The sequence below is a fragment of the Salvelinus fontinalis genome, chromosome 9, assembly GCF_029448725.1.
Source record: "Salvelinus fontinalis isolate EN_2023a chromosome 9, ASM2944872v1, whole genome shotgun sequence".
Taxonomy (NCBI): Eukaryota; Metazoa; Chordata; class Actinopteri; order Salmoniformes; family Salmonidae; genus Salvelinus; species Salvelinus fontinalis.
The window spans coordinates 15,611,242-15,625,859 of record NC_074673.1 but is presented as its reverse complement, the minus strand read 5'-3'; the positions used below and the strand labels follow the sequence as shown (position 1 = coordinate 15,625,859).

At 39.8% G+C, this 14,618-nt stretch overlaps 1 protein-coding gene across 1 annotated transcript; it reads right to left on the bottom strand.

Annotated features, from left to right (window-relative positions):
• Window positions 1–6,658: 6,658 nt before the first annotated feature.
• pth1a (parathyroid hormone 1a) lies at window positions 6,659–7,563 on the bottom strand. Its single transcript, XM_055935057.1, has 2 exons — window positions 7,091–7,563; window positions 6,659–6,899 (listed from the first exon to the last, which is right to left on the bottom strand). The coding sequence occupies exons 1-2, from the start codon at window positions 7,180–7,182 to the stop codon at window positions 6,659–6,661; spliced, it is 333 nt and encodes a 110-aa protein (XP_055791032.1). The 5' UTR covers window positions 7,183–7,563.
• Window positions 7,564–14,618: the final 7,055 nt, after the last annotated feature.

Here is a 14,618-nt window from a genome sequence, read left to right as displayed (position 1 = left end):
CATCTAAAATTACCTCTAGCATCCTATCTGAATGTGTGGCTTTTCTTGTTCATGTCAAAGATGATGCAACAAAAATTTAAATAGAAAACATATGTTTTCTTGTTTGTTTTATCTTTTACCAGATCTGTTGTGTTATGATCTCCTACATTAATTTCCTACATTAATTAGTTTCCTTTCAAATGATATCAAGAACATGAATATCCTTGCTTCCAGTCCTGAGCTACAGGCAGTTAGATTTGGGTATGTCATTTTCAACGGAAACTGAAAAGACGGGCCTGATCCTTAAGGAAAAGCAGCCAACAAGTGCTCAGCATATGTGGGAACAAGGCAAAGGGTGGCTACTTTGAAAAATATGAAATATAAAGTCTATTTGGATTCGTTTAACACTTTTTCGGTTACTACATGATTCCAAATGTGTTATTTCATCATTTTGATGTCTAAACTATTATTCTACAATGTAGAAAATAGTAAAAATAAAGAAAAACCCTTGAATGAGTAGGTGTTCTAAAAGTTTTGACCGGTAGTGTATAGATCTCTATGTTTAGCTCACATAATATAATTCAAAAAGTATGCATTAACATGTCTAATAGAATAAATGTGTCAAAAACAAATGTAGACATAAGAAAATGTCTACAAAATGGCTGTGCGGTGGTTTCAATAGAGCGCCCCCTGTCAGTCATGCAAGATTTATACACATCATTGGTTCAAACCACTCTAGCTAATTTTTGCCATAAAACTTCCCAGGGAAGTCTGGTTCGAGGCTAGAGGGGGACATGAGCAGAACTCCGGAAGGGGAAAATGGAGTCCCTGGAGAAAGCAAGTACAAGATAGGTGTCAGGGATGGAGTGGCAGTATTATCATAAGGAGACGTGTACTTGGAAAACGGAGAAGGAATGGAGGGAAAAAGAGAGGGAGAAGAGGTCTAAGAGAGTGAGGGAAGAAGAGGGTGAGCTGGAGTCGGATAAAAATGGTGGAAAAAGGGAGATGGTTGTCAAAGAAGAATGGTAGAAAGTGTAAGCGGAGGGAGCTGAAGACAGGAGGAGAATGAAGTTGAAGTATCAGAGGTGGTAGGTGCGGTAAAGTTATCGGAGACCGAGGATCACGATGAAGAAGATGCTGTGACAGTAGTAGTGAAGTTTATTGAAAAAGTGGACTCTTGCCTTTTGGCTGATCAATTTGTGGTTTCACAGTGGGTGAAAAAAGAGTTGCATCATGTGGAATCGGTGAGGGTAACTAGAAGTGGTCTAGTGATAATTGTTTGTGTTTCTGTTGGGCAGAGGAAGAATGTGCTCGAAGTAAAACGAATGGGAGCAAGAAAAGTGAATTGTTTCGTTCTCAAGAAAAGGACACCAATGAAAGGAGTGATAACTGGGGTAGCAGTAGATATACATTTTGACCAGCTGAGGGCAAAGTTTCCCAGTGTATGTGATGCTCGTCGTTTGAAGCGACGCAGACAGGGTGGGGAAACAGAAGAGTCATCGTCTGTTCTTTTGAGTTTTGAAGTTGAGTCTGCCTGACAAAGTGAAGTTAGGATATATAAGTTATCCTGTATGAGCGTATGTGCCGAATACATTAAGATGTTACAGGTGTCAAGCTTATGGGCATGTGGCAGCAGTGTGTATGGGGGAGGGGTCTAAGGTGTGAGAAATGTGCAGAAGGGCATGAGACAAAGGAATGTGTAGTACTGGAGAATGTAGTGGAATGTGTTAATTGTAGGGGTGCCCATGGAGCTGGGGATCAGAAATGTCCCGTGCGAGAGAGGCAGGTTGAGTTTTCCAGGGATAGAGTAGAGCAGAAGTTGTCATATGCTGAGGCAGTGAAGAAAGTAGAGGAAGATGGGTTAAGGGGGCGTTGTGGTGAGAGTAGTAGATATATACCAGTATAGAGGGATAGGCTAAAAAGTGAAATAAGTATCAGTAAGATTGGATTTTTAGCATTTATAACAATGGTTATTAATTATACTGCAGGGATGGATTGGAAGTCTCAGAAAATTGGGGTTGTGGTGGCAACTGCAGAGAGGTATTTGGATGTACAAGACTTGACAGCAGAAGAGTTATAGGATGTGTTAAGTGGTGATGTCCCATCCTTTCAGGGTGATGGCATGAGGTAGAAATAAATACATTTAATTAGTGGAGTAGGGGGGGTGTTCATTTTATTTTATATAATTTTGAAATTAGTGAGTACTGTATAGTGTTAGATGGCAGGGTATTTTTTTAGTACATTTTCCGTTTTCAAGTAAAGTATAAGGGAGTTGTACTCCAGTCTAGTAGGTGGCGGTAATGCCAGAAATTAGATGCCAACAGCCGTTAAACCTCATAGAAGAAGAAGATGGTTTGAGGCTACTACTTAACGCTATCACCAAGCTAGACATGTGACAACTTGATTGTAGCATATAGGTAGCTAGCTAGATATATTGTAACTAGCTAGCTAAGTGTTCAAGTTAGCAACTATTAGCATTATCTAACTGTTAGCTAGTAGTTATTAACTTTAACTATAAACGTTACAACAACGTGAAAACACTAGTTAGCACAGCCAGTCATAAACCCCGCCTATTTCCACAATGTACATTAGCTAGCTAAAACTGATTTTACATCGGTTTTATCAAAAACTTCCATCACCCTGGTTAGTCGGTTAGTCAGCTAACCGTATGCCTAATATAACCTTAAATTAAGACCACAAAGCACTGTTTTCAATCATTTGTACGATATTTTAACATTGTGGGTGTGTTATCTAGTGGAAACCAGTATCGTTGGTTAGACTGTTAGGTAACATTAGCGGTAGGCTAGTTAGCTAGAAGTTTGCTAGGCTAACTACTGCAGCTGGCTAAAATGTTTTTCATTTATTTTACCTTTATTTAACTAGGCAAGTCAGTTAAAAACAAATTCTTATTTACAATGACAGCCTAGGACCAGTGGGTTAACTGCCTTGTTCAGGGGCAGAATGACATATTTGTACCTTGTCAGCTTGGATCTAACAACCTTTCGGTTGCTGGCCCGACAATCTAACCACAGGTTACCTGCCGCCAACAATCAGTGGTCACATTTGCTTAGCAAATGATAACGTTATGACTCATGCTAGCAATCAAAAGACTGTGTTGAGAGGATTTAGCCAAAATAAAAAATGGATAAAGCTAGCTATCAAACAAAGTTCTAACCAGTAAATCAAACGTACTGGTGACTACCTAACCCATTTTGTCTGTAAAAGCTAACTTTAGCTAACGTTAAATCTCGTTAACGTTAGCTTACTGAAGCAGTTAGCTATACAATGACGCTCCTCTTTGGATTCATTGTTGGCCGAGTTTTATCCAAAAGTTAATGTAAACAAAATCCTAATAAATATTGCTAGATTGGTGATCGACTGATTACAATAATAGTGAGAGACATTTCTCGCAGATAGTTACAACAAGGAAGCAACTGTAATCCTTTGTTTTGACAGTTTTAAATAAATGCTGCTGAGCAACGAACAGGACATATCACGAGACTATATAACCGGCATGTTCACAAAGGTTAGAGAGGCTGCTGGCTGCGCAATCTGCAGTCTAAAAACCACATCAAGTAAGCACCCAAACATTTAGGAAATTAAATATTTGTATTAATTGATATATGTGTATATAACAGTTTTATTTATTTTTTATCAGCCCTTATTTTACAAGGTAAGTTGACTGACAACACATTCTCATTTACAGCAACAACCTGGAGAATAGTTACAGGGGAGAGGGGGGGGTGAATGAGCCATTTGGAAGCTGGGGATGATTAGGTGGCCATGATGGTACGAGGGCCAGATTGGGGATTTAGCCAGGACACCAGGGTTAACACCCCTACTCTCATAATAAATGCTATGGGATCTTTAGTGACCACCCATTTAACATCCCATCTGAAAGACAGCACCCTACACAGGGCAATGTCCCCAGTCACTGTCCTGGGATATCTTTTTTTTGACCAGAGGAAAAAATGCCTCCTACTGGCCCTCCATCACCACTTCTAGAAGCATCTGGTCTCCCATCCAGGGACTGACCAGGACCAACCCTGATTAGCTTCAGAGTCAAGCCAGCAGTGGGATGCAGGGTGGTATGCTGCTGGCTATATCAAGTTCTATTTTCATATAGGCACCAGGCTACTCACTATGATTAGAGACTATGCAGCCAGTGTATAGCCTACATTGACAACCACTGAGGAGCTAACCTCAGCAACCAATCACCTCCCATCTGAGGCATAAAGATACTGGGATGCGTTCAGTTCACTTGAACATTTGCTATGTTGCGGAATGGTTTATACATTTTCCCAAAACCTACGCTCTTGAACAGACTTTCCTATACAAAAAAAGATTGCAGTCAGAGTGCAGTATAACTACAGTACAGTCGTGGCCAAAAGTTTTGAGAGTGACACAAATATACATTTTCACAAAGCTGCCATCAGTTTGTATGATGGCAATTTGCATATATTCCAGAATGTTATGAAGAGTGATCAGATGAATTGCAATTAATTGCAAAGTCCCTCTTTGCCATGCAGATTAACTGAATCCCCCCAAAACATTTCCACTGCATTTCAGCCCTGCCACAAAAGGATCAGCTGACATCATGTCAGTGATTCTCTCGTTAACACAGGTGTGAGTGTTGACGAGGACAAGGCTGGAGATCACTCTGTCATTCTGATTGAGTTCAAATAACAGACTGGAAGCTTCAAAAGGAAGATGGTGCTTGGAATCATTGTTCTTCCTCTGTCAAGCATGGTTACCTGCAAGGAAACACGTGCCCTCATCATTGCTTTGCACAAAAAAGGGCTTCACAGGCAAGGATATTGCTGCCAGTAAGATTGCACCTAAATCAACCATTTATCGGATCATCAAGATCGTCAAGGAGAGCGGTTCAATTGTTGTGAAGATGACTACAGGGCGCCCAAGAAAGTCCAGCAAGCGCCAGGACCGTCTCCTAAATTTGATTCAGCTGTGGGATCAGGGCACCACCGGTACAGAGCTTGATCAGGAATGGCAGCAGGCAGGTGTGAGTGCATCTGCACGCACAGTGAGGCAAAGACTTTTGAAGGATGGCCTGGTGTCAAGAAGGGCAGCAAAGAAGCCACTTCTCTCCAGGAAAAACATCAGGGACAGACTGATATTCTGCAAAAGGTACAGGGATTGGACTGCTGAGGACTTGGGTAAAGTCATTTTCTCTGATGAATCCCCTTTCCGATTGTTTGGAGCATCCGGAAAAAAGCTTGTCCGGAGAAGACAAGGTGAGCGCTACCATCAGTCCTGTGTCATGCCAACAGTAAAGCATCTTGAGACCATTCATGTTTGGGGTTGCTTCTCAGCCAAGGGAGTGGGCTCACTCACGATTTTGTCTAAGAACACGGCCACGAATAAAGAATGGTACCAACACATCCTCCGAGAGCAACTTCTCTCAACCATCCAGTGCTGCCATCAGTCAGGATGTGGCCCAGAAGTTAATTGACAGCATGCCAGGGCAGATTGCAGAGGTCTTGAAAAAGAAGGGTCAACACTGCAAATATTGACTCTTTGCATCAACTTCATGTAATTGTCAATAAAAGCCTTTGACACCTATGAAATACTTGCAATTATACTTCAGTATTCCATAGTAACATCTGACAAAAATATCTAAAGACACTGAAGCAGCAGACTTTGTGAAAATTTATATTTGGTCATTCTCAAAACTTTTGTACATGACTGTACAATGCAGCATAACTGCAGTTCAAGTGCAGTCTAACTGCAGTATGTTGCAAATACTGCGTCCAAAATAATAACTCCAGTCGGGGGTGTGGCTTGAAGCAATGAGTGACGTAGTTAAAGGGCAGCGGTGCATTCTGAACCCACAACCCAACACCTGCTCGTTTTTCAACTGGTCGGTCAGTACAGCACCGTTTCTGAACGTAGCCCTGGTCTGAGGTGAAAATTATACAATAAGCTTCCAACTTCGGAAACATTAGGATTGATACATTAATTAGCAATATAAACATGCAGCCATATCAATTAAAAACCTCCCAAAAAATGTACTCAGAGCAGAGGATTCACTCAATTGTTTATTGCAAAACATATATACATTTTGGCACTTCTGGAGTTAGTTGATTTAAAAAATATAAGTGGTTACATTCTACAGTTAAAGTGCATACATTTTTCCTCAGTTATAGCTCAACTGTAACGATCCCTATTCCCAATTACTGCATATCTTGCAGTAATTTGACTTTTTACTAGTAATTGCTACATACAAACACAGAACACCACATATAATAAATAACATGGCACTTTAATTAAGAACACGAAAATATAGATATACATTTTCTTTATAGACAGCACATATCATCAAATTAATAATCAAGTTAAATCAACAATTGTATAACACTTACTTTATCAAATAATAAAAACAATGTGTTGGTCCTAAACAGTTTTTGCCATTAATTTGATGTGGTTAGGATAAAGAAATAGCTTGAACTACCTAATAAAAAATAAACGTGCTTTAAGCTAAAACCATGGAAGCTTAGCCTCCTCACAACTGTATTTCTCCAATAAATGTTCTAAATCACATGCCCTATAAATAAATACGAGTTTTTTAAAATATAAAATAAAAACTATAAAAATAATGAAATGTCAAACGTGGTGACCTACAGTCCGCAACGCTGGACGCTCAAACTGCAGCAATCCAATTTCAATGAGCGTTGAGGAGTTTCTCCAACATGTATTTAACTTCGTTTGACGTTAACTCCTCCAAATCCGGAAGATCCTCGGGAAGAAGGCTTCTGGTTCTCACTTTCTCCACTCTCTCTGCATTTCGGAGCGAGGCTGTATGGATGTCCCTCAGTTTCATCTGAAGCCAATCTTGCCTCAACTGCACGTGCTTGTGTTCTCCAAGGTTGTGCATTAGTTGTACTTCACTAACAGATCTCTTTCTGTAGGAAACAATACATAGTAAGTTAGATGTGTCTGATTTAAAACAAGACTTTATAATTTACAACAAGGCTATAGGCCTACTTGTATCCTGTCATATCCAATCATGGTACAATACAATATAATATAGCCCATAATATATAGGTATTCCATTAGGTTATTTCCAAACACTGCATATAGAGTTCAAACCTACCTCAATGGTCGTCCTTCTGATAGCGTTGAATAGTATAAAATGCAGAGTGATACGAGTACCACTTTTATGTCCAAACCTCTGATGGGAAACATTTTGAGAACCTGTCAAAGAAAAATAAACAAAGGTTTAGATCATAAACTCATATCTGGAATACATTTCTGTGTTTCATAAACCGCAATTTTTCATTCCAAATAAAGTAAAATAAGACTTAATGTCTATGTTTGATAAGCAACCATTTGTACTACAAATAAAGTTCAATAGGCTATACAATTTTACCCCAGAAAAGACATGGCATGTCATGCAGACAAAATAATGACAAAGTTGCTGAAGTTCAACTTGCCTCTTGTGTGACAGGCTTCTCTGGAAAGTTGTGATGTGGCGTGCAGGGGTTTAAACCCGAATTGTAGATCAGCCTATCTGTTATGATTAGGGTACGTCTCCCAAAGTTCCTTTTATAGCCCTCTGCCCATTGATGAGCCGCCTTCATTATTGGTGTTGATGTCACTTGCCTTGACAGGGATAGGCATTCGCATGAAAACACCTCCGCAACTCCGAGCTTTCAGCACTTTTGCCCGGGGATAACTAATTGCCCTGCTTCTGATACTGCGCTATTTTCAATAGCGAATATTTATAATCGACTGCTAGGATCAGCCTTTCAGTGAATGTTTACATTACTGACATATTGCAACTTTGGGGTGGAAGCCTTTTATACAGTACCTTTTTATATTAAATTGGTTTGGTAGACTTTGTCAAATTGTGTATAGTAATAGCGTATAAAGTATATATTTATATTGTAAATATATTGTATATTTATTGTAGGCCTATAGGATTTTTCCAGTCCTTATGAGTCTAAATAGGTGGATGATTTGGGGGCATATCGTGTTTTTTTCTATCAAGATTCAAATGAGAAATTAGCAATAGGCCTTTAGACACAGTTATGACCACAGCTTAGGCTTTAGGGTATTATCAAGTTTCCCTGGGATACCAACAACCATCCACTCACAATGACGTCACAGTAACGTCCAGTGGGCTCAACTGTAAAAAGTAAAGTGTGCCGGGAAAATACCGACGCACTTGTTTGATCATCCACATAGTGTAGGCCTAATGTTTCGTCAAGTTTAAAACGTGCAGTTGCTGTCTGTAACCAGAAATAATTCACTGTGGAACATCGGGTAATTCATGACTAACTCAGAGATGTAGTTGCACTGTTATGGATTCAAATATTGCTCAGATGAAAAAATAAACCATAATGCCTAATAAATTGATTAGCCTAATGTTATATATTATTTTCCTATCTTGTAATGCAAGTTCACTCAAATGTAGGCTCACACACCTCATTGGTTCAAAAGCATTGCCTTGTATGTCACATTTTCTGTAAGCCATGATAAAATAATAGGGTACTAGAAATGCATAAAAGTGATTGAAAAATAACCTTTAAAGGCTAGTCTATCATATGAATTACAAACCCACAGAAACATTTTAAGAAGAACCCCCACACCCACCCTCTCTATCCCGTAATTGATGTGCACTGTCAACTCCCTAACTAGTATCAACTATAGGCCCCCTCCTTCCAGATACATGGACATAAGAAACCCCATTGGTCTTGATCTATCCAACTAATATGCCACACATCAGCTCTATTGACACATGCTATGCCATATAATAGCCATAAGTCATTATAGCCATAAGACAAATCTCTTTCTTCCTGATGCCCGGAGTCGAGATCTCCTGCTGTGGCCACAGGTGTGTAGGATGATCCATGGGAAGTGAGCCACCCCGTCCTACTTTTATGGGCGCAGGGCGTGCAATGACACATTAGGTAACCGTGCGGGAATCTTTCTAAATGTGGAAGAGGAATGGCTATGTCATGACACAGAGAATACGTCCCAGAGAGGAACCAAACAGGTCCGACCTATAGATCTTCCCTCTTGGACTGGTTAGGGTTTCTGTCAGGGCTGCAGGCATGCATGCCTCCAAAAAGAACATGACGACAGAGAGTAGGCAGTCCATGATGTTATGTGAGGACATAGGCAACTTTCAGGTGCTTCTGGGCAAAGAACATAAGATTTGCTATTCACTATGGTGGAGAAACAATGCAACTTTGGGTATTGGGAAGTTCTGGAATATGTTTGAAGGTGCACCTTGATGCACTTTTGTTCATGCATAGTTGCACATGTTTCAAGCAATTTCAAAGCACTCTTCCTATTAAGAAAATGTAAATCATTTTATTAGCTTGGCATATCCAATTTAGTGAGTGAATTATTGTTTGGATGAAGTAACTATCACCAAATCAATGTCCTGAACTGCTTATATTGATAATGATGCTCCGAGACTGAAACTGAATTTGCACATTGCACCTGTTTTTGATTTACTATTATCCTGTAAAACAAACTTCACAGGTGGTGGGCAATTAAAGTTGTTTACATACCAGTTTAACAGGATTTATGGCCAAGCTGACCTGCATGTTAAAGATGTTTGCCCTTTTACTGGTTTCGTGTGATACTATTATGGACCACAGTGGGCATGTCCTGTTTAGATGACACCCACCAAACAAAATGACATTTGAACTTAGCATGAGATCCTAAACCATGTAGTTCTCATTACCTCATGCCGGCTCAATGTAAGCCATGTCACCGGTGGTAGTCCAATGTGACAGTATTGGGGTGGATGGGAATTCTCGCGGGATTAAAGAGAAGGTATTGCTAACGACATCTACCCTTACAACAATGACAATCAGGTGCGCAAAAATCTAGCAGACCCTTACTTATTAATAATTCAGTCAATACAGTGAACAATATCAATAAGTAGCATAACTGTACTCTTCTTGGGCTTCTTTTTGGTTTTATAGACTATAAAAAAGCTGGAGCAAGACTTAATGCATAACATAGCAGAAATACTCTTCATAATTCATCAAAATAGTACATTATGAATTAGTTTAAAATGCACTACATTATTTAGATAGTTTACATTTTAAAGGATCTATAGCTGTATGTTTTGAAATTTCTCCATCATATGAGTCCAACCCAATCATACAGTACTTAGCCGTATGTATTGACATCCTAACTAATGACAAAAGTCTGATTAATTTGGTTTTGCAATACCTACAGTACCAGTCAAAAGTTTGGACATACCTAGTCATTCAAGGGTTTTTCTTTATTGTTACTATTTCTGCATTGTAGAATACCACAGTATTCTGCAGCGATACGCCATCCCATCTGGTTTGCGCTTAGTAGGACTATAATTTGTTTTCAACAGGACAAGGACCCAACACACATCCAGGCTGTGTAAGGGCTATTTGACCAAGAAGGAGAGTGATGGAGTGCTGCATCAGATGACCTGGCCTCTACAATCACCTGACCTCAACCCAATTGAGATTGTTTGGGCTGAGTTGGACTGCAGAGTGAAGGAAAAGCAGCCAACAAGTGCTCAGCATATGTGGGAACTCCTTTAAGATGGTTGGAAAAGCATTCCAGGTGAAGCTGGTTGAGAAAATGCCAAGAGTGTGCAAAGCTGTCATCAAGGCAAATATATTTTGTTATTTCATAGTTTTGATGTCTTCACTATTATTCTAGAATGTAGAAAATAGTAAAAATAAAGAAAAACCCTTGAATGAGTAGGTGTGTCCAAACTTTTGACTGATACTGTAAATCAAATAGGGGTTTATGAATCACACAATGGATCACACAATAACATGTATTGCCACATATCGTGGGGATGTTCCTACATGTGACTAGGTGGTAGAAAGTCACAGTGTAGGCTAGAGTATTGTCAGAGTTCTAATTTGGGCTACCATATAGGTGGCTAGTGTCCCATTGCAGAAATGGGCAAGCAGGATATGAGGCAAAAGTTTCAGAATATCTGCTCCACTGAACTTGCAAAATATCTTCTGGTTCTTTTTTTAAACAAAAATGTAGAGCAAACTCAAGAACCTTAAATGTCTGTTGAATTTTGTTGTATTATAATATAAACTGTATTTTAAATATATGGTTTAATAAAACATCATTAGATGTATGATTATAAACAAAATAAGTGTAATGGAAGTATGTGTTATGGCACCTGATTTTCTCTCCAACTCCGTCACAGGCACACCAAGTTGTCACCAGAAAGAGGAAATTCATGAAAAACAACCAAAAGCAGTTACTCCCTAGTAACTATAGGAGAATGTATACATGGAACGCATTTGTATGACTCAAAAAGCGAAATGGTAATTAATGTATTGTATGTTTATTAGTATAGCCTACCTTCAGGATTTGCAGTGCAAGGCAAAAGTATAACAAGTAGAACCTTTCGACGTAAGCACAGTCACTTATATCTGACACTACAGACACCAAATTACTTTTGCTCTACTTAAGGCTGCACTTTTCCCCCAGAAGTGTCCCATTGACTTTCTATCCTCCTGGAGCAAAGCACCATGATGGGCTGGACTCTAACTCATGGCAAGCCAGCTTTGACTTTGGTTGATGGTCTGCATTTCCTCACCATCTCGGATCCAGTGCTCTCTAGTCGGCACACGCTTTGAATCATGTAAAGCAGCCCCATGGGTATTTTGTTGTGTACAGAAGCATGTCGATTACCTTACAGATTGAAGTATGCTTGAGGTATCTCATCTTTGTGGCATTAGCTTCTGGTGGGGGGAAAGGTGTCATATCACACAGACATGTAAATGATGGCTTATGATGTACATATACATCTGGATTTTCACTGTAAGGAGAAATCTCAGGCACGTGTTTTCTCATCAATGCTCTTTTGAACAGACCTTTTCCACCAGCTATGTTGATGCAACTTGATTACAATAATAAAGCAAGATGAGATAACAAGTTTCCAAGTTATTTCAGAGCCACCAAACTAATCTTGTATGCCTGACTCATCGACACTGTGTCGGTTGGAAGTGACCAATAAACCAATCATACTAGAAAGAAAAACGTTAATATCCAAGACCTTATCTGCGAAAGCCATCCAAAATGAAAACAGCAGCATGCTGTGTAGATATCTGAATGACGGCAGAGACTTGCTGTGTTTCAGTAGGATTCACGTGTGACTGAGAAGGAAAAACGTTATTCTAAGCACAACATTAGACATTTCCACTTCCTTTGACTCAGACTGGGGTTTGGGTTCAACAACTGAGTGGAAGCCGGAATTTGTTAATTTAGAACGTCAGTGCATAACGCTGAAGAGATCGTCTGGGCTGATCCGGACATCTAGGAGGGAATGATGGCATTACGGTATGATATACACTATTGTGAACTGGAACTATCGAGAACGTCACAGCCTCTGTGATGCCATTTATCAATGGCTTCATCCCGATTAATCACAACTGTGAAGCTGTTCGCCACCATCTTTATTCTCACATGTCTAAATGATTGATACTTGAAGTGTGTGCCTTTTGAAAGGCTATCCCAGGGAAGCATGTGCGGTTCATGGTTCCGTTGGCATCCAGTCACCAGCTGAGGACTTTCATGTAAAATGTTACAAAGAGATAAGGTAGTGGCCGCATCATTACAAGCACCTCCTCAGCAGTCAGTACCTTCACACCTGATATAAGCTCCAAAAAGTTCACGATGGGCTTCCTTTGTACCCACAGGGTTACCATGTCAACACAACAGTCTCCCCAGATGTGTTCGCAGAACAAGCCAAGGCAGTCTAGATAAAAACTAAAAACATGAGCACATGAATCACATAATAGAAAGTTACTATTTTAATTAATTAGACTCAATGAATGATCTCAAACATTTCTTGTGTGTTTCATCAATCTTGTCTTTCCACAGTGTGAGCCTGTTGCAGTGCGGGTTCGATTTATTTTTACCCAGAGACACATGAAGCATCAGGAAGGCTTACTGTATACCATGGATAATTATGTATGTAATGTCCCATACCTTAGTGATCATCGGAAAGTCGACTGACCCATAGACCCAGACAGCGTGGGCGGATGGAACAACTGAAATGATGGAAGGCATCTAACAATAATGCACCCCTGGCCTTCCCTGTAATTCAGGGATCTAGGTAAAGCTGTAGCTTCCGCTGCATATTTCGATGCCACCTCGGAAATGGCTCATGACCACCACAATAAATTGACTGGTTACTACTACAAGTACTAAGACAGTAAGACAAACAGTATACTCACATTATCATGTGCTATAGCATTAACAAGCTAGCAGATTAGCACTTTCTTTTAATAGTAGGGGCTCGCTTGTTTGGAGTCACCGATATATTTAATGATGTCTTTCCATATCCGCAACCTCTGCTGAGGTAGTGAAAGGTCTATAGCTATGTGCTGTGTATTTTACCACTTAAGGGGTGATGTTTGCTTCCAAAGATAAGTAAACCCATGGTTTTGACACATTCTTCCTTATACCTCCACAGATAAAGCGAATCCCTTGGGTGTGTAGAACATTTACAGGCAGAAGTAATGTAGCGCTTGGACAAATGGAGCATCAAGAGTGCAAAACAGATGAGAGTCTTGATCTGGAAGTCATCCATACATTAGTCATCCAATCATATGTGCAGTGTCTAAATACTGCATGTTCAATACATCCGGTTCGCCAGAGCTGCAGCCACTGTAAACGTGAATAACAAAGTTGTAATGGCCTCAATGTCAGAAAATTAATGCTGTTGACTAAAATAATACATGTAATTTAGCAGACACTTTTATCCAAACAGGACCTCATAGTGTCAGCCACCCACGCTAGCGTAAAACTGGAGCCTTCGCTGCCTATTACCTAATCTACACACTCCAATAAACACTTCAACAACTACATTAGTTTCAGATATAAATACTTTCCTTCCATGTTATATTGCGGGGATGTTCCTACGTGTGACCATTGTGACCAGCTGGTAGAAAGTCACAGCGTAGGCTAAAGTATTGTCAGTGTTCTAATTTGGTTTACCATATAGGTGGCTAGTGTCCTATCACAGAAATGGGAAAGCAGGATATTAGGCAAAAATTTAAGAATTTCTGCTCCACTGAACTTGCAAAAGATCTCTTGGATCTTCTTTTAAACAAAAATGTGGCACAAACTCAAGAACCTTAATTGTCTGCTGAACTTTGTATTATAATAGAACATGTATTTAAAATGTATGGTTTAATAAAACATTAGTAGATTTATGATGCTAAACAAAATTTTGTAATTCAAGTATATGTTATTGCACCTGACCCCCCCCCCCCCACATACACACACACCAAGTTGTCACCGGAAAGGGGACACTGCTGAAAAACAACCAAAAGCAGTAATCAATGACTAAGCTTTGCAGCCGTACACTAGGCTATTACTGTATCAACCTTATTGTACAAAGGGCACAGTCTATTTTCACAGACAACATTCTCAGTCAGCCCTGATCAAGGCCTCAGATGATAGTTGAGAGAAACTTTTTCCCACAATAAAAAGAAAATGGAGTCCCCCCATTATTATGAGCATGGCATTCCCCTCTCAGCTTGTGAAAACATTAAGCACAGTAGGACCTGAAGGTCGCTGATGCTATGCTATGAGACATGATGGGAGCTAGACTGCAAAAACTGGTTGAATCAATGTTG

What these genes read in the sequence shown, in the direction of transcription:
- pth1a (XM_055935057.1), bottom strand. Translation starts at nt 7,182, where the DNA reads ATGTTTCCCATCAGAGGTTTGGACATAAAAGTGGTACTCGTATCACTC. An exon ending in TCAGAAGGACGACCATTGAG is followed by an intron (nt 6,900 to 7,090) that starts GTAGGTTTGAAC and finishes TGTTTCCTACAG; the next exon opens with AAAGAGATCTGTTAGTGAAG.